At 38.4% G+C, this 22,851-nt stretch overlaps 1 protein-coding gene across 2 annotated transcripts in view; it reads right to left on the bottom strand.

Annotated features, from left to right (window-relative positions):
* The window catches only part of usta (uronyl 2-sulfotransferase a), a 58,537-nt gene that overhangs the window by 9,940 nt on the left and 25,746 nt on the right, over positions 1 to 22,851 (bottom strand). The window contains exons 2-4 of one of the 2 annotated variants that reach the window (XM_079255499.1): positions 22,655 to 22,771; positions 15,355 to 15,398; positions 7,739 to 7,894 (exon numbers count right to left, since the gene is read on the bottom strand). In XM_079255499.1, the coding sequence (XP_079111625.1) occupies positions 7,739 to 7,894; positions 15,355 to 15,398; positions 22,655 to 22,771 (317 nt within the window). The remainder of the gene's footprint in view (positions 1 to 7,738; positions 7,895 to 15,354; positions 15,399 to 22,654; positions 22,772 to 22,851) is intronic. The other variant, XM_079255500.1, reaches the window with a different exon arrangement.

Below are 22,851 nucleotides of genomic sequence, written 5' to 3'. Positions count from 1 at the left end.
CATGAACTGACGAACATGGGAATGAGAACGATGAAATATCATTTAAAACATCATAAGCAAAAGCTGACAAAATGAAAACTTGTCACTTTAAAGAGGTTCAAACTGAAACTTTGCCAATCATTTTGAAAAAAAATCTTGCAATCATAAGACAGATTAGAAAAAAATCAGACTGAATCATTTGAACAAAAATAGAAGCAAAGATGTGAATTACGAGGTAAATCAAATAAAATCAAATCAAACTTTATTTCTATAGCACTTTTTGTGCTTTAAAAAAAACCAATACAAAGTGCTTCACATAATAAAACGATTTACATCAAATAGATAAAACACACACACACACATACATCCACAGTCCCCTTACACCCACCCACAACCACCCTCTCCCGTGTCCTATCGGCCCATATAACAGTTAAAACAGGATGAATGGCCAGGTACATGTGCACCAGATAAGGAAACGATATCCTCAGGGTGCATCTCCACCCACGACCTCCCAGGCCATCACCATTGGTAAATTAGATTACTAATTGTCACTGTTAATCATCTGTTAATCATCTGTGTTTGTTAATGTCTAACAAACACAAAAAGGTTACCATTTCCTTATATTTAAAATCAATCTGGTTTCTGCAGTTTTATTCACAGGAAAGCTTTCTTTGTCATCTTCAAGGAAATCTTCCTACATGTTTTCCATGTCTGACAGCACACGGGCAAATGGCAGCCAAAATAAACTCTAAATGACATCATAGCAAAACTATATAAAGTGCAGATCCTTTGGCTGAAATTTGACTGGGGGTTCTGCAAGTGAATCTAAATGCTAAAGTCATTCCACACTGAAATTCTTCCAAAGTGACATAAAGTAAAATGATATATGATCCAAGTTGTGACTCTTCCCTGGTTGGGGAATTGTCTGTATTTTATTTAAAATGAATAAAACAAGAAATAAAGAGGCATTAGCCAGACAGTTTTGACTTTGACTGATTATGGTTGGACTTAAATATGAGATTTTTTTTTACAATATTCAACTGTATAACTCTATTAGACATAAGCCCCACAACTTGCTTTAGCCTCACATCTTTAACAGTGCTCTTAAACTTTTCAGTTGATTCAAGATTTCAAAAAGAACTGATTCAGACCAAGAATAGATGCATATGGTCAAAACCACAAGGGAGAGCGTCCATGAACAAGCCTAGAAGTTAGTCAGTGCTATGATGAGGAAGGTAAACATAATAAGTCAGAAATGTCTTGTATGGCCAGTTTCTTGTCTCTCTTTGATTGCCTCCTGAATTTCTTTCCAATTTGCAATAAATCATTCTTTTGGACTACGGACATATCACTCGCTTTTTGTTTTTCCAGTGAAAAAATATATCAGGAGAAGGTATTACTAATACAGACTCACATTTAAAGATGGGTGCACACTTTTCCTAATCAGTTCTATGGAATATGCTGTGTAAACGTTCTGGCAAGAGGTAAAGGGTGGTGACAGGAAGGAAGTTCAAAGACAAGTCATGCTGGAAACAAAAGCAAGGACAGAGAAAAAGTGGAAATGAAGTGGATTGACATCTACCTCTGTGTTCCAGCATGATACATGTAAAACACTTAAGGGAATGAACAAAACTGGACACACAAGGACATGTGAGGAGACATTAAATTTGGAGGGTTTGAAGCTGTGAAAGGAAAACCTGTTGAAACAGCAACCTCAGGTCTCTCTAAGTCAAACTACTACATTGCTAAGAATGACAATTTTACCATCATTCTGTGTTCAAGTGATGTTATTGGATATGTAGCTGCAGACTCAGACATAGACTGAATACTTTTGAAGTGGTGCTTTAAATGGTACAAATAGGAAAACATGGAGGAAAATTCAACAAGAATCTAAGAAGTCCACCAATTTCATGACTGTTTGCAACAATCTAAAGTGATGAAAGATAAAATTAAACCAAGTGCAAATATTCTTCTGGACTAAATACACCTAAACCAAAACAAGATAGCATGGAGAGTAACTGTCCCAGCAGCAAAACCTTTTAGCAGGTTAGCATCGCAAGCAGGAGGTCTGTTGGCTGGAAGTGGAATCATAAAACTTTTCAGATCATAAGAATGGTTTCTGTGTAAGCATGCAAATGTCTGTAAAGCTCAAGCAAGGTTTGTATATATTTCACTATTTTATTTAACAATTAATTATCATATTATCACAATTAACTTTCAGTAGGTCAATTGTATCAGTTGGTGGAAGGAAATGTGGAACACAGGCATTTTCCAACATGGTATAATCTTAATAATCATGATGCATGAAGACTGGAACAATGCAGACTCATACTTATGCAACAATGCATTACCAGTTTTTGAACTTTTAACAATATTTGTCCTTTTAATAACAACTGCCTAATACTGGATCATTGCCTGCAAAAATAACTATAATACGATGTAAGACTTTGCGTCATTTGATTAAGTTATATTTTTCAACCTTTATAATTATAAATCTGACTAAGTGGGTGGTGTTTATAAGTGTGTGTGTGTGTGTGTGTGTGTGGGGGGGGGGGGGGGGGGTGGCAGGTTAATTAACTTGAAGTGGCTGGACGTGTTTCCTTGATAAATGAAAAATTCATCTTGGCATCTCAGCTTCCAGATGAAAAGCAGGAGAGCAGCAGGATGTGCAAAGTCAATGAGCCAGAGCACTACTAATGAAGCATTCCTCTGGAACAGAATCTACAAGCTCCAAGTCAGAACAAACACGGTTATTTCAGGGAAGACAGGCACCAGCAAGCTGTATGTGAGGATCATGCATCGACTAAATTAACCACTTAACATTTCTAGAAGTTAGTTTTCTTTGCACAAACTGACACGCATGTGATGGAGGTTTTTCTTTTTTCATTTTTCTGTCTTACGCTGTGAAATGGGTCTTTTGTCATAATTTTGTCCTTATTCTATCAATAATTCCAAAGCCAGTTTCCTCCACTTATTTAATTATATCCCACCCCATGTTTAATGTTTCAAACAACCTTTATATAAAAGCTGTCAGGCGGAGAGGCAATTAGAAACTCTTTTTATGTTCTGCTCTCACAAACTATATATGGGCACCTGTTAAATCCTAGAAACTGTATTTGGATTGCAACAGCAACATGTATACATATTTATGTACACAAACCAGTTAATCTGAGGCCCCAGTCAGATTTGGGCTTTGCACCCTCCCTCTTCTCTATAAACTCAGTACATTTCCACTCGTTCTGCTTCCAGCCTCTATGAGTCTCTTCTTCTGTAAAATGTACAATTTAAAGGTTTCACCAGGACTGCAGAATACACTTCACACTTGTGTGTCAAGTCCTTCTACTTATTGCTATATTTCAATCAATATCAGACGGAAAAAAAAAAAAAAAAAAGTTAAATGTTCTTCTGATGCGCCCTCCCCCACATTGGGGTTGATGTGCATAAGCAGAATGCTTTTGGCACATTTGGTGGGTTGATGTGTGTGTGTTTGCTTACCCACCCCCTCTGTCTGTCTGTCTGGCCAGACACCCTCTCATTTAGCAGGGAAAGCTACAGGGAGAAAGTGGAGGATTCCAGGCATACCTGCACCCCCCCCCCCCCCACCTCCTCCTTGAGCCTCAGTGGTGTCCTCGCAGGGCTCATCAGAGGAAACAGGAGGGGCCAGAACCATAGAAGGCTTTGACTACTGCCCTGAGCTCAACCTTACTCAGCTTCCCTAAACATCTTATAATGAAGGTTAAACATTAGCTGTAACAATCAGAGGGTCTGCAACAGGTGCCACGCCAGTTTTGTGTCTTCAAATACATGATGGGAGTTGGAGTCACAAACATAACAGCTGACCAGTAATGTGACATTCTGCCGTGTGATCTCCTGTTTAATGCAATTGTCTTTAAGTGACTGAAGGTTAAATGCTGCAGAAGATCTGCACCTGGTTGCAGCTGCTGAGCATAAATCCACAGTCAGAAGGAGCAAACAAGACTCTGTATTAATGCAAATACACAAGCTTTTCTTTTCTTTTTTTTTTTAATTAAACTTTTTCTCTTTTATCCCCCTTGCTTGAGAAAATATCTCTCGCTGCCACTGAGTGTGCTCTCCAAGCACAGATAAGGAAAGATGGGTCATTAAACTCTACGCTCTAAAGTTCCAGATAAACAAGCAACCCTTACATTTTGGTAAACCATACACAAGACACTGACCCTGGGAAAACCCATTAACACACTACTGGGAGAGCATCTAGGAAAACCGTCTAAGACTGGCAAGGCCAAGCCAGAACCACAACTTATGGGACCAGCATTTCTAAACTTAGACGATGTGCGTCTGCATTTGCATAAGTCAACATGCACTGAAGTACACAAGGAAACAGACACACAAAGAAGGAGGCACATTTTGCTGATTCAAACCTCCTGCCACCTAGCTAGGTCTCTGGTATGTGCACACTCTTTTTAGTTGGACTATTCACAGAGATGTTTTATGTTCAAGGCCTAATGTGGCTGATGGTGTTCAGCCACTGAGTGTGCAGCCAACATTTAGAGTTTGACACATGAATAGACAAGTAACTGTTTAAATATTGGCTTACCATTTACATCAAATCGGTCAGTAATGGCAACACACATTTAGCAACTGCTGACCATTCACAAGTGGTTAGCCTCTTCCTAAAAACACAGCCAGTAACATCATAAGAGGATGTGAGTCACTGCTGCAATAATCCCACACAAATACATAATTAAATTGCTTTCTCATACCCAGGACACATAATTTGCTGCGCTACTGGGAAATCTCTGAAATGACTGTGGGTGTGGAGGTAGCATCAGTTTAAAGAAGCCTAAAAATGTTGCTCCACCAGAGAAAACAAGATGTTTGAATTCTTTTTGCAAATGTTAAAAATGCATACAGCTTGTCTGTCCTGCCTCCTTTGGGAAAATCAAACCACAAAATGGTACTTCATATGTCCACCTACAAACCAATCATTCGCAGGCACCAGTCATCGCACAGAAATTAAAACTGGTCTAATGAAGCTGAACATGCTCTGAGAGGGTCCTTTGAGGCCAGACTTAAATGTCCTCTGTCAACCACATGGAGAAGACATTAATATTATGACTAAGTGTGTGACAAATTATATATGGGCAGCATTTGGGGCGGCTGTAGCTCAGGAGGAAGAGCAGTCATCGAGATCAATTCCAAGCTTTCCCTGACTACATCCCCTAGTGTCCTGGGGCAAGACACTGATCCCCTAGTCGGCCCCCCCCAATGTGCCTAAAGGGGTACCAGTATGAGTGTGCGTGTGAATGTGACAAGTAGCTTTGAGTGGTCAGCATGACTGAAAAAAGTGCTATATAAGTACAAGTCCATTTACCATTACCATTGTCCCAATAAAGATGAGACGTTTAACTCATAACCAATTCATCAGTTGCCTGTCTACCTTTGGGGAGGGACAGGCAGTTATTGAAGGCAACACAAAAAACAACTCAAAACAAAGATTAGGAAGTGCAAGGTAGACAACAGGATAAAGTTAGAAAGCCAGCTCCAGCAGAAAAACATAAGGGATATGTTGTTAGGAATGTGAATGGTCAATGGTTTCAAGTTTAACGGAGATCAGACTGACAAAAGCCTGAACATGTTCTTCAGTTGGTTCAGTTCACTCCCTGCCTCCAGACCAACATGCCACACATCCCCCATGAGTCCACAGATTTCCTGTCACGCCTCCACTGTGTCATCCTGCTGCTCAGTCATGGACTTCAACACAGCCTAACTTCCCTGTGAGGATTATCCTGAGCTGAAGAGCAATCATCTTCCAAAGTCAGTGGATAGATTCCAGGCTTCCCCTCACAACATCTTTGGTGTCCTTGGGCACTGAACCCTGCATTTCCTCTTGTCTATTGGGCTGTGAATGGGTCACTGTGACAAATGGTGTAAAGTGCTTTAGGTGGTCAAGTGGTCTGGAAAAGTGCTATATAATTACAAGTCCATTTATCACTTGAGAAAACACTGAGACATCGTCAACCTCCACCTGTAACTTGTCTGTCTCTTGCAGTCAGATGAAAAAAACAAATGGAGAAACTGATCTAAAACAAGGCTGCAGGTCCAGATGGAATCAGCCCAGGGTTCTGAAAGCTGATGCTGAACAATGAACAACTTTTCAATACCTGCCAGAAAATTAGAGTTCCTGTCCTGAGCATGGAAAACAAATCCTAACAAATCCAAACCATCTCAAACAAATGACCAAAACCTAGTCATCCATAACATCTCAGCTCGTGAGAGACTGTTATTGGCTTGGAGAGACGGTAATTGACTCACCGTAGTAAGGATATATTAGGATACATTGTTTTGCTTATCATAATGGGCTTGGTTTGAAGAGCGTCGTCTACCTGCTTCAGAGAGCCCACTCGCACCTGGACAAATCAGGCTTTTAAGACAATTCTGCTTGTTCTGATATGTTAGAAGCTCCATAAATTCCAGCTGGATACCTCCACAATTAAGTAAGGGATACTGCCCAAAGAGGTGTCCATTATCAGAACTTAATGGACGACGTAAAGTTCTTGCTTCTCCTGGAGTATGTAACAAACTTTAGAAGGCAAACAGAAGAATACTTGAAAATAATATAATGTCTGAAAAAATAAACAGGTGGGAGCGTAGGGTACAAGGGGTCATAAATTGACCCACTTACTAGCCAGCTGTTTAAAAACTTGCCAGCTCACAACTTGAAAAACGGAAAACTGCATTTAAAAAAACAAACAAACAAACAAAAAAACAAGAATCATGCACTGACAAAAGATATTTTACTGTAATGTTGATAATTATCATGGGTTCAGTATTCTGCCAAATTACTCTGAGATTGAGTTAATGTTAAAAAAAACCCAAAACAACAACAACAACAACAACAAAAACTTTATTTGGTCTCATTCAATGACTGTGGAGTGTAAGGAAACCTAATAACCGTGCCACACATGACAGTTAGGGCTTGGACAACACATCTGAAAACAGGCTCACATATCAGAAAAACAGGATCAGGAGATCCCATTTGTGACAGCTACTGCAAGCTGGAACGACACAGATGCAAAAAAGTGCAGACTTGTTAGTTGTTTTGTCATTGCAGGTATTACATGACTCCTCATCATGATTCCAAATTCATCCTCCAACAGCTCCAAAATGGCAATGCTGGATAAAAAATTATATGTCAGTCAACCTTTACTTGATCCGTGCCTGAGTGTGTTCAATGTGAAGCTTTGTCAAATCAATTGCAAGACAGAAAGGTACCATAAATCACTCTGGCAAGAATGGATTCCCTACACGACAAGGCAATATCTTGTTCTAATGAAATTATTTAAAAAACAAAACAAAAAGAACCCTCTGGGATAGATAAAATATTTAATTTAATTTAATTTAATTTAATTTAATTTAATTTAATTTAATTTAATTTAATTTAATTTAATTTAATTTAATTTGTGAGTTGTTTTAGTCACAGGATCAGAAAACCACACAGGAACATTATTATACCATTATATCAAACATTATATATCATATCAATAATCAAGAAACCAAAAAGAAAAACAGCAACTTATTGGAACTTCAGACGTAGCTGAGCTTCAGATAATATTTGCAGTTTGTTAGTAATTCCCAATTGACGACTTCAATTGATTGATTTTCCTATCAATGACTTTCAATGAAATTATTTTATGAGTTTATTCTGCTGCATTACACTGCATATTAGGTCATGAGCAAAAATGGTCTTCATACAATCTGTACAACATACTTGTTTTACCTGTTCATGTTTGGTGAGGCGTGTTTTATTGTGGATGTCCGAGGAGACTAAATTGAACTGATGTTTCTCAGCCAGTAACTTGAGTAAGATAACCACTGTCCGGCTTCCACACTTCCCAACACGGTTATAAACCACCTGGCTGGGGAACGGCAGGACCTGCAAACACACACAGACATGAAACAAAAGTCAAGCAGACTGATAAAGGTTCAGTTGAAAAACAAAATGCATTAAGTGCTACTTGGCTGTAGAAAAGGATGTTCCTCTGGTGCTCTATAGTTAAAGAATCCAATTAGAACTTATAGAAAGTGACTTGTGGCACTGAAGGACATGATGGTTAAAAAGGCATTGATGGGTAATTAATGTTAAAAAAAAATGTGATACTTTTGTAATTTAAAAAAAAAAGGAAAATGTAAAATATATGAAAAGTTATAGAAGGATTTTGATAACACCTCTGCAAAAAGCTGAGGCGAGTTGAATACTCCTGGGTGAAGCTGTAGCTAGCTTCGTGCTAGCATCACTTTACCCAGAAGTGGTGAAACAGGAATGGGACTCTGTTGTAACTACAAGCGCTATATGGCTTTTATTGCCAAAGCTTTCTTCTCTACCTTTGTTGACTTTTTCACTAAGATTGTTTGAACTATGTATCTTAACAAAGTTTGGAGATGACTGCTCTTCCTCCTGAGCTACATATCTTTCAAGTACCTCTAACTAATTTTACTCCGGAGACCACCTGACTGTCTTTACTCCATTCCTCTCTTTGTCTTTAAGAAGACACCAGCATCCAGCCATCCAGATGCATATAATCAATATCATCATTCACTACCTCGGCCGCAATCCAAACCAGTCACAAACCAATTTTATGTTGAAACAATATTTTCAAAGTCCAAAAACCTCAGCTGATATTCTTTGTCGTAGTCTTGTTGTTGAGTAACCGTCCATATTGCCTGTCACATACGCCACATAAAAAGATGAACTTTTTCTTGTTCTTGAGAGAATAAAATAATTTGATACTCGCGAACATGGTTGGACACATCTTGTGCCTTGTTCTCGATGCATCAAGCAGAACTTTCTTTTTGTGGCTCTGTGAGGTATTGTGCGATTGGTTGGACATTTGAGGTGAGCTTGGTTATTGCAGCCGCATGGAGCATAGAAGTTGCAGCTTCTGCGTTTTTGCTGATGCAAGGTTGAACAGATAGTTTGAATAAACAGCTGAGTGAAGTGATGGCAAAGTACCAAAATGTACACAACACAAGGTATTTAAAGACATGAACACCACTGGGAACACAATCCCGCTATTCCACGGAATAAGTTTCTTGTTAGATATGAAATAAGCAGATCAATTAATTATTTAATTGCACATAAAAGCAGACATCCCACAGCAGTAATCCATGGGATTAACAAACTTTCTTATTGTTCTTTTGGCCTCGAGAACAAGTGAAGAGTGCTTGCCTCTCACAGAGTATGTAACAAGCTTTGCACAAGCTAGCTCTCTTCACTCTCCCCGCGCTGATTTTGACCTGCCTGTCTGTCCGTCAAATCAGCTGACGTGCTGTGCCCCTTGCCCTCGCTTTCTCTCTTTCTTTCTCCTCCCCTTCTTTAGCTTGACCTTAAAGGGGCCACACTGTTCTTTTAACAAAGCACTGTAAACACCTCCATGTGTCTGCACAGACATATCGGTTGTCCGAACGAAAAACAGACGACTTCAGAAAAGCTATTGGCTTTGTGTGTCGTGTCAGCAAATTGCTTAGCTGATTAGTTGTGCACATTCCTAGGACTTTTGTACAGAAGTACAGAAGAAGAAAAAGAAATAAGCTGCAGAATTGTTTTTTATATGCCACAAAATGATGAAAAAAAACAAGATTAAAAAAACCCAGGAAATTTAGTGAAACCTGTATATATTCTCGTCTTCTCTGATCTTTGACGACTGTTTTTCACATCTTTTCTTCCCAGAGGGAGACTCAAATGTCCTCGCACACATATTTCCTTTTAGCTAGAAAACCCCCATAGCCTGAGCAGGGGTACACATGCTTTCATCTTTATCCTTCATTGACTCATTCCTCCACAGAACTTAGTGAGTCAGAGATTGTCCTGGAAAGCAATACTGACACATCTCTTAGCATTTTACCATACACACAAGCTACAGCGAGCACTTACACACATCATGACTCACCAATTAAAAAGCAACGCATCCATTATTCAGAAACTCAAAAATGATAAAATAAAAAAAAAAAACAGACTACTGGGAAGAGGGAGGACATTGAGGCTTTCATGTATACTGAACATGTGGGCCATTTTAGTTCATGGTGACATAAATGCACTCATTCATTATTATTCCCTCAGGCTCAAAATGTTTACACAAATGACCTAGGCTAGGAAAAGGCAACTCAAGGAGAACAAAAGTGATAGAAAAAAAAGATCAGATTTAGTATTTATAGGGACAGCACAAGAGAGAGGAAAACAGATAAGTTAGTACAATAATGGCAAAAGGTTTACAGAATTAAGTCAAAGTCTTTTAGGTTTCCGCAAAAACCGTTCTCCAAAACAGAAATGAAGCTTTCCAGTAAATCACTGTGATGCATTCAAGTTGACACCAGTCAATCAGGTTACTAGTAGTAGTAGTAGTAGTAGTAGTAGTAGTAGTAGTAGTAGTAGTAGTAGTGTGGTTATGCTGAATGGATTGCCTCTCATCAGTTTGTTTGTTACACCACAATCAAAAAACTGATTGAACTATTCTTAATACCAATCCTCTTCAGATCTGGTGAAACACCATACAGAGTTCAGAGTGGCCACACACACTGTCTTATTTTTTTGTGTCTGCCAAAAGCAGCAGGCCCACCCAAGCAAAGACTCCGTCACAACAGCCTCTGTGAATGTGTGCCAGAGCCGAGTGGAATTTCAGAGAAAAGTCATAAAAGTATGGATAGTAACTTAGTCAAAGGGGGAAAAAGACATTGAATGAAGCCACAGATCATGACGACATGAAATTACTGTAATAGTCCATCTTTTTAAAAAAACTTGAAAATAAAGAAATATCGAACCAATTTGTCACAAAGATAATAAAATGTTTAGATTTAGTTATAGTCATTCCTAATTACAGGAGAATGTGCATGGAAAAAAAAAAACCACAAAAAAATAATACAATAAAATTTGCAAACACTATATGTCCCTTTAGACCAGAAACTACATTGGCTTGCTTCTGTCTCTCAAATCTGAAATGAAATGGAATTGGTTATCGAAATTATTTTTCCACGTTATTATAACAGTAATTCATCTAATGAAAAAAAAAACCCATCGAATATCAGGGAAAAAACATAGTCAAAAAGAGTCATCATAACAGAGGGCAGGGCTTAAGTCCCCAATTGGTTTCAAATCAGCCTTAGAGGCAAAGATAAAATAAATAAATAAATAGATAAATAAAAATAACTGGTTCTACTGAACACTGACAACTTTATAAGGTTTTGACAAAGTTTTTACAAAGTTTTGTCTACAGGCAAGCCTCAGTTTGTGTTTTGTACTAGAAGTCAAAGCAACATACCAGGTCATACTCAGGTCATGTTTCTAACAGATCAAAGTATTATCAATAGCAGCAGCTACATTGGTTTTTGGGAAAAAATTTCCAGCAGATAGGAAATGGCTTCCTTGGACGGGAGTCCAACATTCCTCAGTGTTTGCCAAATAACCCCAGACATCTCAGCTTGTCACAATAAAGAGGCGGGTGAAATATATGCAGTGTTTGCTGGACATCATTCCCTGCTGATATCATGACAAATGGCTGTGTCAAACATCTAACAGATTGCTGCTGAATAACACTGGAAGAACACCAGAGATGCTATCAAAAGACCAAATCTCCCGCCGGCACTGACGGCATAAAAAGGGCGATCTTTCAGTTTGTGCTATTATTCTCCTCATTCTGTTGTGCTTAGTTTTCTGGTACATGCTGTGAGAAATGTCTAAAAGTTCGAAAGTAAAGCGATTCCTTTAACAACAGATTCATGTGTAAATAAATGTGTCATAATGTGTCATAAAGTGTAAATATGTCCTGTTGAATGGCTATTTTCAATTTTCCATGTAATGTGGATGCTTAATCTGACTTGTGTTGCTGCATTTGCAGCCGTGATGCTGGTGAACCAACTTTAAGCAGACTTTGAGGAGAGGATTTTCTCACTTGCTTTCCAGAACCCTGCCCACACATTTACACCCAAACCTCCAAAGGCGTCATGGTGTTTTGATACATCCTCTGATGTAACATTAGTTCAGGATGAGAACATGTGTTGGTGACCCACATATCACAGCCACGGTGCACACATTCATTCATCATTCTAAAACTGTTTCTGGTGACAACACCAGCTGCTTTCTGCTGCTTACCTATTTGACAAATAACACTTTGCAGATTTTTGTCCACCCTGATCTGAGTGCAGTGTTCTCTACGGTAAACCACTCCTCTTGTGTCGAAGGAAGAACAACTTGTTTATGTTTCAGTTGAGGGAGAAAGCAGATTACAAGCATTTCCTGTCATTAATGAGAGGAGGATGAGCAGTGAGCCTCTCTGTAGCTGTGCAGAATTTTCTTCTAACTATACTTAAGTGAATCAAGATAAACTGGTCTCATTGCTTAAAACAGAAAATTAGACAAAAACTCATCAGATGGATTTGTTTTTCCAACATTAATGTCTGCAGAAAGTAACTTTTTTTTTTTTTTTTTTTTATCAAAACAGCAGTTTAAATGTTATGCAATAAAAAATACAAACTGTATGACATTTTTAAAAAAAGGTTGGAAAATCTGCACTGCATTTGAGAGCAGCATGAAAATGCAAAGAGGACATTCCAGTCATGCTGCTATGCACATAAAATCTCATGACACTATTTTGGAAGCAGGATGGTTTTTCTTTGGGCTCTCATTTCTGTTGAGTTTTCAGCTCGATTTCTAATCTTTCCTTTCATTTCCCAGAACAGTAGCCTTCTGAACACACATGCTGTAGGATGTCAGACCACTGCTGGGACTGTAGATCAGTTTCAACAGGGGCATGTCAACAAAAGATAATGAGAGATTTGGTTGACATGCTGCTTGCCATCAACATGGCATTAGCAGAGTCTGTGTGGGAGATGAGTTGACAGATGGTATGGAATCAATCAAAGTTTGCAACTAATTTACAACAGCTGTCAACCTAGTCTGTGCATCTGCAAGCTAGATGTACAGCTTTAAAGTTAAAGTACCTCACTATATGTTCAAATCATCAAGGGGGCAATATGTAGGACAGATACTGTCTGATTTTAAAATAAAGACTTGATTGATAATAATAATCCCATGACTCATAATGATGATAAAATAATATTCATGGTTTCACAAAAGATGAAAACATATTCACAATAATTTGAAATGGTTGTATACATTGCTGAGGTTGAAACTGCTGTATAAATAAGTCACACGTATCACATCTGAAGGGGGCTTTTTATGTGCTCTGATTCTTCTTCTTATCCATTTTTCTTTGTCTTTGTTTAGCAAAATGCCAAAGACTTTTAAACAAGAAAGTTATTAAAGATATTCTCAAATACTCAACAAATTTTTACACTTTACACACATAAATCTTTTAACATTTTTCTCCTAAAAATCATTTATCTTAATATTTCAAACTGGACTTGCCTTCAGATACAGATCTGTCATTATCCATTATATGTCAAATTATGACATTACAAACCAATCAAGCGTTAAGTAAATGGAAGTTTACATCCTACTTTCAACTTTAAGAGGGGAATACAAACACTAATAGTCTTGATTCTGTCTGTTGATCCAGAAAATAACCTTCTAAAAAACAAAAAACACTGGGAAAGGCTGCGTTTTATCAGCCCACTGCGCAACTGGTGTCTTAAGTCTGCTTCCCTGTAATCTCAGATCAAATCAGAGGTTTATCATTTCATATTTTAACAATATACAAAAGAAGTTAATTAGAATTCTTTTAACGCTTTTGTATATTCGCAAATTGGATTGAACGTAACCAAAATACTCAACATCACACGTGAGACCAACAGGTTAATGCCTGATTTATTTATCACATCAAAATTTTTAACATTAAAATCTTGTTCTCATTTGAATCCTTTTGAGTTGAACTAGACAAAATCAGACCAGTTCTGCACATGTGATCTTGTTCAATCAGTTCGAAAAAGGCATCTGTAGAAGTTTCATTATCTTTGAACCAAGTAGCAGTTTGTGTAACTGAGAACACAAACACTGAAATTCCCAATTTAACAATATCATCATAAAGTGGGTCATTCATGTAGACAATAAACACTATACAAAATCAGAATAAATTTATTTATTTATCTATCTATTCATTTATTTATCAGTGCTACTTGTTTTTGTCTAATGTCTATAACCCAAACAGAGATCGCACATTGCAGCACATATAAAATATTACTGGCTGGCTGCTGAGAAAAAAAAAATCCTGATCAGTAGATTAAGATGAACATTTGAATCTGCTCAGAGTGATGATTAGCACATATATTTGTAATGTCTGCTTCATACATACAGTAACATACAAGGCTTTATTTACTAAATAACAGAGCAAGAAGGAACTCAGCCGTCATCAGTCCTTTTTTCAAAGACCTTTTTTCTACTAAAATCCCACTTTTCCAGTGTGACAAATGAGCCTCTGTGTTTGCGTGATAATATAAATATGCATAATATCAGACGCCTCGGGACATTGCAGACTCAACTCAAACTCCAAGAGAAAGATATGAAAACAGTCTGATTAATAAGGCATGATTTCCAATCATTAAATGTAATTGAATATGAAAGCCAGCATTAAACCCGCATATGCAGTTTATAGACCTAGAAAAATAATACAAACCGGCAGGAGCCTTTCCTGATTTTGAAAAAAAAAAAAAAGGCTTAATTTGAGATAATATAGAGCTTTGAAAAATAAAAAGAAACAACATCTCTTCTGGCATCGAGCAACAGCTCATTTCATATAAATAACATGTCACTGATTAATGTCGTTACATGAAATGAGCATCGTGGCAGCCTGGTTTGTCCGAGCGGTCACAACAAACTTCCCAGAGCAATAAACAAAACCCAGATGGAGCATCAAAAGTACAGCTGCTCTCATAAGGGACAGACAAACCCTACTACCTAAAATATTAAGTGTCAGCTTAGCAATATTATACAAGCTAAACTTACTCTAATAAAAACATATCACTTCATCAATCCTGAGAAAAGGACTTAAAGAGATTAAACAGAGGAGGAATGAGGTGAAAATGAAGTGACTGAATAAAGAGGGTGACAATGAACAAAGGGGCAGACGGAGGAAGAAAGCAGTTGGCAAGCAGAGAAAGAGGCAGCACAGAGGAGAGACAGTCCTGCTGACATGCAGCTGGATGGATACAAGGCCGCTGTGTCAGTCCTGTATGTGTGTGAGAAATCGCGTTCAAAGCATTACTGTAGCAATGAAGCCAGGTTTTGCTGGTATTTCGAGTGGGTTTGCACGCATGCTCCCTCATACAGACCTAAGCCTTATCCTGACTGGACTTAACCAACTTGGATTGCAGACTAACACACGAGAGACAGGCAGTTTGGGAAAGAAATTAAGGGACAAGCATGGAAGAATGGAAAGAGTGACTTACTCTAGGAACAGGGGGTCCACGGTCATCCAGATATGTGGATTCACCTGCAAAACCAAGCACACATTTAAGTATGATCACAAAGCACAAAGAAAAAGATTGGGGGTTATATATGTGTGCAATCGTGTCACCATGCCTTGTTATAGACTCTTAGACTGTATATATATGATTTATTTTTAGTGCACAATACTCATTTATTAACATCTTCATATATTTTGTCATGTATTTTCATATACTTTTATATACTTTTTATGTACCATTTATTTTTCTGCTTGATTGACCACTGCGGACATCATTTCATTGTACCGTCGCATTGAAGCAATGAAAATCTTTACTTGGTTCTTTTAAATGTGGCCGTTTGGTAACTTGATCATGTAAAGACAGAATAGGAAAGTGTTTCCGTGTGTCATAAGCCAACAGCTAAATCAATTTACAATCACTCGACATTAAACTAATAAGTCTGGTTAATATGTGTGAAGGTCTCTTTGATAATGCAACTCAAACAGCTTTAAGCAACAAGACTCCTAAGTCTTTAGATGGATGCTTGGTCAGAGAAAATCACAAAGGATCATTTTATGTGCGAAGGATTGCTCAAATGGTAATCTGGGGAAGAAACCAGGCCACCATGACAAGGAAGGGAAACATTTCATCAGTTAAATATATGTCATTGTGTATTTTAATGCCTAACCACAATGTTTTTCCAAGCCTAACTCACAGCTTTTATGGCCTAACATTAAAGAAAGTACTTTTAATGTGTGACAAAGTAGCAAAGTAGAGGAGCAAATGAAGTCAAAATAAAGAAAAAGGAAGCAGAAAACAAAGAAGTTCAAAGGTTGGATTAAAACACAAGTCTTGGTTTGGATCCCCTTTTCCCCCACTTCAACCTTGCGTGGGATGGGATCATTGCCGATTAGCAAAAACTGGAGAGAGACATTTTCCTGTCAAAATGTACTTTTCGCACAGTGGAAAGAAAGCTGCTAATACAGCAGTTTCCTATTTATCGGAAATGACAGCAGTGGGTTGCCCAGTGTGTTTAACAATGACGTAAAAAGCTCTTGGCCAAGAGTTCAACGTCAAGCTGGAAATGTGGAAGATTCTTGGCCTAAAGTCAGTTTACAGAAGCGTACCGGTAATTAAGAAACAGGAAGCTGACACCAAGTTCACAGTTACAGACTCTCTCTCTCTCTCTCTCTCTCTCTCTCTCTCTCTCTCTCTCTCTCTCTCTCTCTCTCTCTATATATATATATATATATATATATATATATATATATATATATATATATATATATATATATATATATGTATATATGTGTGTGTGTGTGTGTGTGTGTGTGTGTGTATATATATGTATGTGGGATTATTCTGTATTGTTTAATTTACCACGTAAATCAGCAACTCAGCTAAATCCTTCAAGTAGCTAGTTAACATCTAACTCATGATGACTGCATACGTGTCCATGTGTTTGTGTGTGTGTGTGAAAGAGAGAGAGAGAGAGTGAAAGAGTTTGTGCCCTTTAAATATAATTTTCTCTAACCTTCAGAGTTATTCTTTTTCCCTAACTGGACCCACTCCTGATTCCACTTAACCACTGTTGATTTATTTAGCTGGAAGCAATTTTCCAACACACTCTCATTTACTTTTTCCAACAAACCTGCTTTGATTATTCGGAATATTTATAGATGATTTCATAATATTTCATCCTGTTAAGGGAACATATCTCATCTGTCAGTAGTTTAGGTTTAAATGTGCACCTGCCTATCACTGGTGTAACATTAAAATTTGTCAGACTGATGTAAGAAAGCCACTCAAGCACAATGCTTCTTCACAGACTGAATAGGGTTTTTTGCATGCAATATATGACCAAGTTTATTAATATTTTAGCTTTGAGTAGGATGTATTTTCTTTCCAGTCTTACATCCAATCCAAGAAGCAGCAGATAAGTTTTGATTAAGCGCAGATTTCTTTTTTAAATCCATAGCTTGAAGTGGAACTATTATGTGCATTTCAGGCTAATTTATTTTTATTTCTGAGCCCAGAAGGGCTGGGATTGATGGAGTTATTGTCACAAATCGCTTTATTTACTTCAGACCGACCCTCTCCATAGGCTGCCAGATCACCCTGTGGGCAAAACGAGTGGATTGAGATTCTTCCGCATTAAGCCCCGCCTCCCGCCACTGCACTACATCGGGAGCACGCACCGCACCTGCTTTCGCCGTCATTGTAACAGAAGGATGAGGCTAATATGAACTCAATAAGAAAAACAAAATACAATGTCAACACATAGCATACAGCCCTACATGTTGGAACCTGAATCAGACCCTGAAAACAAAGTGGAAAACAGCAACCCACAGCAACGAATGCAGCAGGATGTCTCTCTTTGGTAAACTCACCAGCCATCGTTGGAAATAACTTTATCCCACGTTTTCCACCCGCCTGATGTATTTGTACATGCCCTTGTTAACCAGTAGAAGGTAACCAATCACCGAGCCTTATCCCCCGGGACGTCACAAGGATTTCTAGGTAGAAAAAACTCTTTAAAACGACGCGTTTTTCATCGCCATGGAAACCGAACGGAGAGAATGCTGGAACTCAAAATTAAACATGCGTTTAGATGATAAAAAGCGGTGCCGTTCACATGTCTGATGAGGATTCAACACTGTAACACTGTAGAAAGCTCAGAAAACTCAAAATACCATAATAGGACCCCTTTAATGCAGCAGTTGCCCCGTGTGCTGCCCACCGCCTCTATCAGCATATCTCTTCAGTTTCGAGAGTGAAGATGCTTTTAAGAGACTTGTAGCTTATTTATACAGTATAAGGAGCACTGTTAAACAGCTAACAATGGAGCTCATTCAAAGTTGTCCTCACACTGACTGTTTGTGCTCGCCTTTGAGCCCACTCTCCTAATCCAGGCCTGGGCTTCAGACAGCGACCTTTTCTATGGCTGCGCGTTACAATAGAGACACATCAATCCCCATCACACACACAACATTCGGGATGGAAAAGAGGGGAGAAAAAAAAGATTTAAAAAAAAAAAGTGTGCTAATAGGTGGGGGGGGGGATGAAACAAACTCAATAAATTTAAAGAAGAGGAAATATTACATGGGAGTACAACCTCTTTGCTTAACTGTGATTCAGAACACAGATGAGAGTAAGTGCAAATGATGCATTTAAACACAACAATTTAATTCCAGCCAGTTTCCTGCTTGGCATGCACTTAGAGACGTTATTATGTGTTTGGCTCTAAGTTCATGACTTTGTAAGAGCTGTTTATACTTCAGATTGTGGCGGTGGTGTTGTGTAAGCTTTGAATAATTAGTCTAACATGGAGATCAAATCTGTTTCCGTCTGGCCCGGTTACAATATCTCGCTTTCCCACACACACACACACACAAACCAGTTTCTATATAGAACTGGTGTGGCTTCTTCAGTGTGTCATGGTTTATTAATTCATCAGACGCTGGATCTATAACCACAGACACAGCTGCAATATGTGCAGCCTCAGGTGGTTTTCTTAGAGTCCATGATTTTATCTTTTCATCTACCTCTTTTTTGTGGCTTCATGGAGTTTTCCAGAGGAATGCTGAGGGGAGGCATGTGCTTGCAGTTCTTCTCAGAGGCATTTCAGGTCATGGTGGGGTGACGATGCAGAGAGGCAGACATTTCTGTTCCTTCCTCTGTCATCCATCATGAACCCACCCGCCACCATGTCCACCGCTGGCTGACACCAACACGATCCCCATCAAGCCCGCCTTTTGCTCCTGTGTGTGCTTCTCATTAATGTTTTGGATAGAGCATTGGAACTCATTTTTTCCAGGGCACAAGGCTTGTAAAAACCGACAGCTGTCCTTTGCCCCCACCACCCAGGGAGAGAGGAAAATAACCTTAAAGAGCCACTGTACAGTGTGCTGTACTCATTGACCTCACTGCACTTTGATGCGAGATGACAGAGAGGAGGACGCACTTGATTAACAAATATATGAATTCAGAAACCTATTGCTGCCCTGCAAATGATTCATAACTAATATAAGAAGTGAGAGGTACAGCCATAATCAGCAGAGCACGGCAGCACATTTTCTCATTTAACCAATCGCCAGGAATAACAAAAAATAACATGTTTTGGTTCACTGATAAATGAGCTGCCAAAGCTCAATTTCATGCAAAATCTCCAATATTACAAAATAGGTTTGGAATAAGATAATGTAACATCAACGCACACACAAAAAATCTAGCAGTCAGAAAATCTAACCTTAGAAGCCCTGAAGCTGGAGGCATATGATGATATGTTTCCTATTTTGTCTATGTGAGCACGGCTGAATGATCAGCAGATGATGCATAACTGAAGTGGAGAAACTGTTTCTGTCGACGCTCACTTAAGAGTGGAAAAGGATATCACAACTTCGTTAAAAAAAAGCACATATTCTCAAATTTATTATTGCATTTTTGTGTCTTTGTGCGAGTGTGTGTGTGTGTGTGTGTGTGTGTGTGTGTGCGTCAGCAGGTTACTGGAAGAGTGTGCGTTGGTATGCACTGGTGTGTAGCTAAACGGTAAATTGGATTAGTGTGTCACAAGATTTTTGGCCTCGTCTCTTGTAATCAAGAGCTGCAAAACGGCTTCCTGGGACAATAATCTAATCAATACTGCAATGTGGTCAAAGTTAATCTGTAATGCTTTTAACTGTCAGTTATTGATAATCTGAAGCACACAGTATGTTATTCAGGAGATTTTCAAGATAAAAGCAAAGCTGATAGAAAAGCCACACTTGAGTAACACAGCCCACATGATGCAAACTGCTGTTGCTTTAGATAATCTATGCTGTGGAGGAATGCCAACATTTTGTTGAGGATTCTACTTCATCCCCAACAGATTTTTTCTTTTAAAAAAGATTACTTATTAAAATAACAAATCAACTAATTTCAATACGTTTTGCAAACAGCATGTGCAAGTTATACAAACGTAAAGCTAACAGAAAACATCTTCAACTGGAGACATACAACACAATTTATATAGCAGACAAATGCCAAATTCTCTGAAGATGTCATTTTCCAACAGAAATGAATTATTACAATATGAACCTGGTGAGGAAACTGCTGAAGCGTCTCACGAACAGCTAACTGTAAATTTATACCAGCAAACCCATTACTTTCAGGTTTTATAACAAGTATATCCTTGAGTATTAATAAAAGAAAACAAAACAGTTTAATGACTTTTTGTAAACTGTCACGAGACTTTAAAATGACATATTAGAAAAATTATATACTGATATTTAACAAAAAGGCAGGATATGCGTTAAAGCCAAAGATATAGAAAGATCTCGCTTGTAGTGTAATGACACCTGCTGTTTTACGAAAACAACCCAGGATATTTCCTGCAGGCTCTGGAATTTTTCTTTTGGAATTTGTCTGCTCGAGGAATGCTCCAGCAAGTTTGGGAATTTCATGAGCATATATTTAAAGCTTACACTATTTCATTTGCTTTGTAGAACTGGTTAAGTAGAGTTTAGGAAAGAGCACATCCAAGAATAGGCTGAGGTGGGAGCAGAAAACCACGCAGGAATGGTGTTTCAGTTGGAAGCTAAAAGGATAGGCGCGGGGTTGAAGTTAAGGGGAATTTGCTTTTCTGCGGACTAGGATCTAAAGCAAAGATGGAAGGTTACAGAACTGCTGTTATGGAATGTTCTACAAGCATGTTAAACCAGATAACAGGTTCCTTTTCTTGTGAAGGCTAAACTCTCTGATCTACAACAACATCCTGCTCTAGCTTCTGCTAAACATCACAAACACAAAGGAAAATGTGATTAAAAAAGAGGATATGTTCCCACATTAAGTCTCTGCTGTCCTTATTATAGAAATGAAGAAGCACTTCATTGGCATGAAACACAAACCATTAGGAAGAGATGACGGCTCACACTGCAGTCTAGAATCACATACCACCTTACTGATCCTTCTGTGGAAAACACACCCAGTTAAACTAAGTCACACACTGTGGTTCAAGTTATTTCGCAACATTGTCAGTGTACATGTTGTGTATGAGTTACATGTACAACATGCTTTTCTGTGTGTGTCTATGCCCACCAAGCCCTTTGATTTGATGTATGGGTGTGTCCCTCTATTAAGACCCAAAGTTCAACCCATCTCCCTAATTACAGAAGGGAGTTAAGCAGTGGGTCAGGGGCTCCACCCACTATACCCTGCTCCACACCACCCTTCAGCTGCTCAAAAATCAACAATGGTCAGGCAGCTTGATGATATAAATACAAAAGTAGTGGCACTGCTGTGTTCTTGCAGGTGCCCAAACACCAAAACCTAGTTATGAGACTAATCTGGAGACCTGACATGCCTCTAAAATTTTGGTTAGTGAAATGTTGTTCAGAGATGTGGAGTTTGGGAGTCTGTCAGCATATCATTTGTGGACACCAGTGGTTGCCAATGTGAACATTGTACGACACCAATGTGCCACTACAAAGATGACCCAGCTAAAAAAACATACAGTGTTGACTTTAGTGGCTTTGCAGCTTCCAAGAAAGTTAAAAATAAAAGAGGTGCATATTTTGTACATCGTGACAATGACAAGTTTGAGTATTACCAGCGCTGAATTAAGTAAAAATTATCAATGTGAGAATCACTATGACTTGAAGTGGTAAAAGACTACTAGAACTACTGGATTGACTGCTAAACCAAAGAAGATGTGGAGTGTGCTTAAAATATGTTAAAAATGATGCATATTGAACGGACAAGTTGGTATCTAAAAGCTTGCTGAGGCAAAGAACCAGTTAATGAAAATGAATGAAGACAAGCAAATTAGATTTAATCAAATTAGGCAATTTGAGCATGAATGTGAGTGTGCACGCTACACTGCTGCAGGACTCATCAGTGTAAAAATATCTGATGGAATATGACTGACCACTGGAAAAGCTCAACGTTAGACCCAAAACAAAGAGTGCTCATTGTGTTCAGTTGTGTTTTACAGCAAATTATTACATAATTTATATGAGGAAACTATTTTTTAGTATCGATGCTATTATGACACTAACTAGCTGCTATTTTACCTTCAAAAATCCATCAAACATCAAGTCAAGTATTACCTCATCAGCTATTCCTAAATGATGCCTTGAGCTGTTTTTCCTTATATATGACTTCCATGCTTATGTTAGCATTGCCACAAAATGAAAAAATACATCATTTGCTCGAACGCAGGACGTGATGTAGCGATGGATTTCTGGTAAATGACATATTTCAGCCACTAAATTCTGAAGAAGTCACTTGTCTAGAAGGCACCAGTGCTTGTGCAGTTTGTACGTACCTTTTCTTGCCTTGTGGGCATGTGGACACGACACCAGATGTCTTTCTACCCTGTCCTTATGGATAAAGAGCCTGCCGGTGGTCATTTTGACTGACCAGTGATTTTTCCAACACACCCCTACAAAAGAAGTCAAATGGAGGGGACCTTTTAAGTCTGTCTTCTACAATGTAGATTTGTAGCAAGTTAAATAAACAATA

Source organism: Telmatherina bonti (genome assembly GCF_933228915.1).
Source record: "Telmatherina bonti genome assembly, chromosome: 16".
In the NCBI taxonomy this organism is placed as follows: Eukaryota; Metazoa; Chordata; class Actinopteri; order Atheriniformes; family Telmatherinidae; genus Telmatherina; species Telmatherina bonti.
The sequence above is the reverse complement of the archived record's forward strand: the minus strand, read 5'-3'. Positions and strand labels throughout refer to the sequence as shown.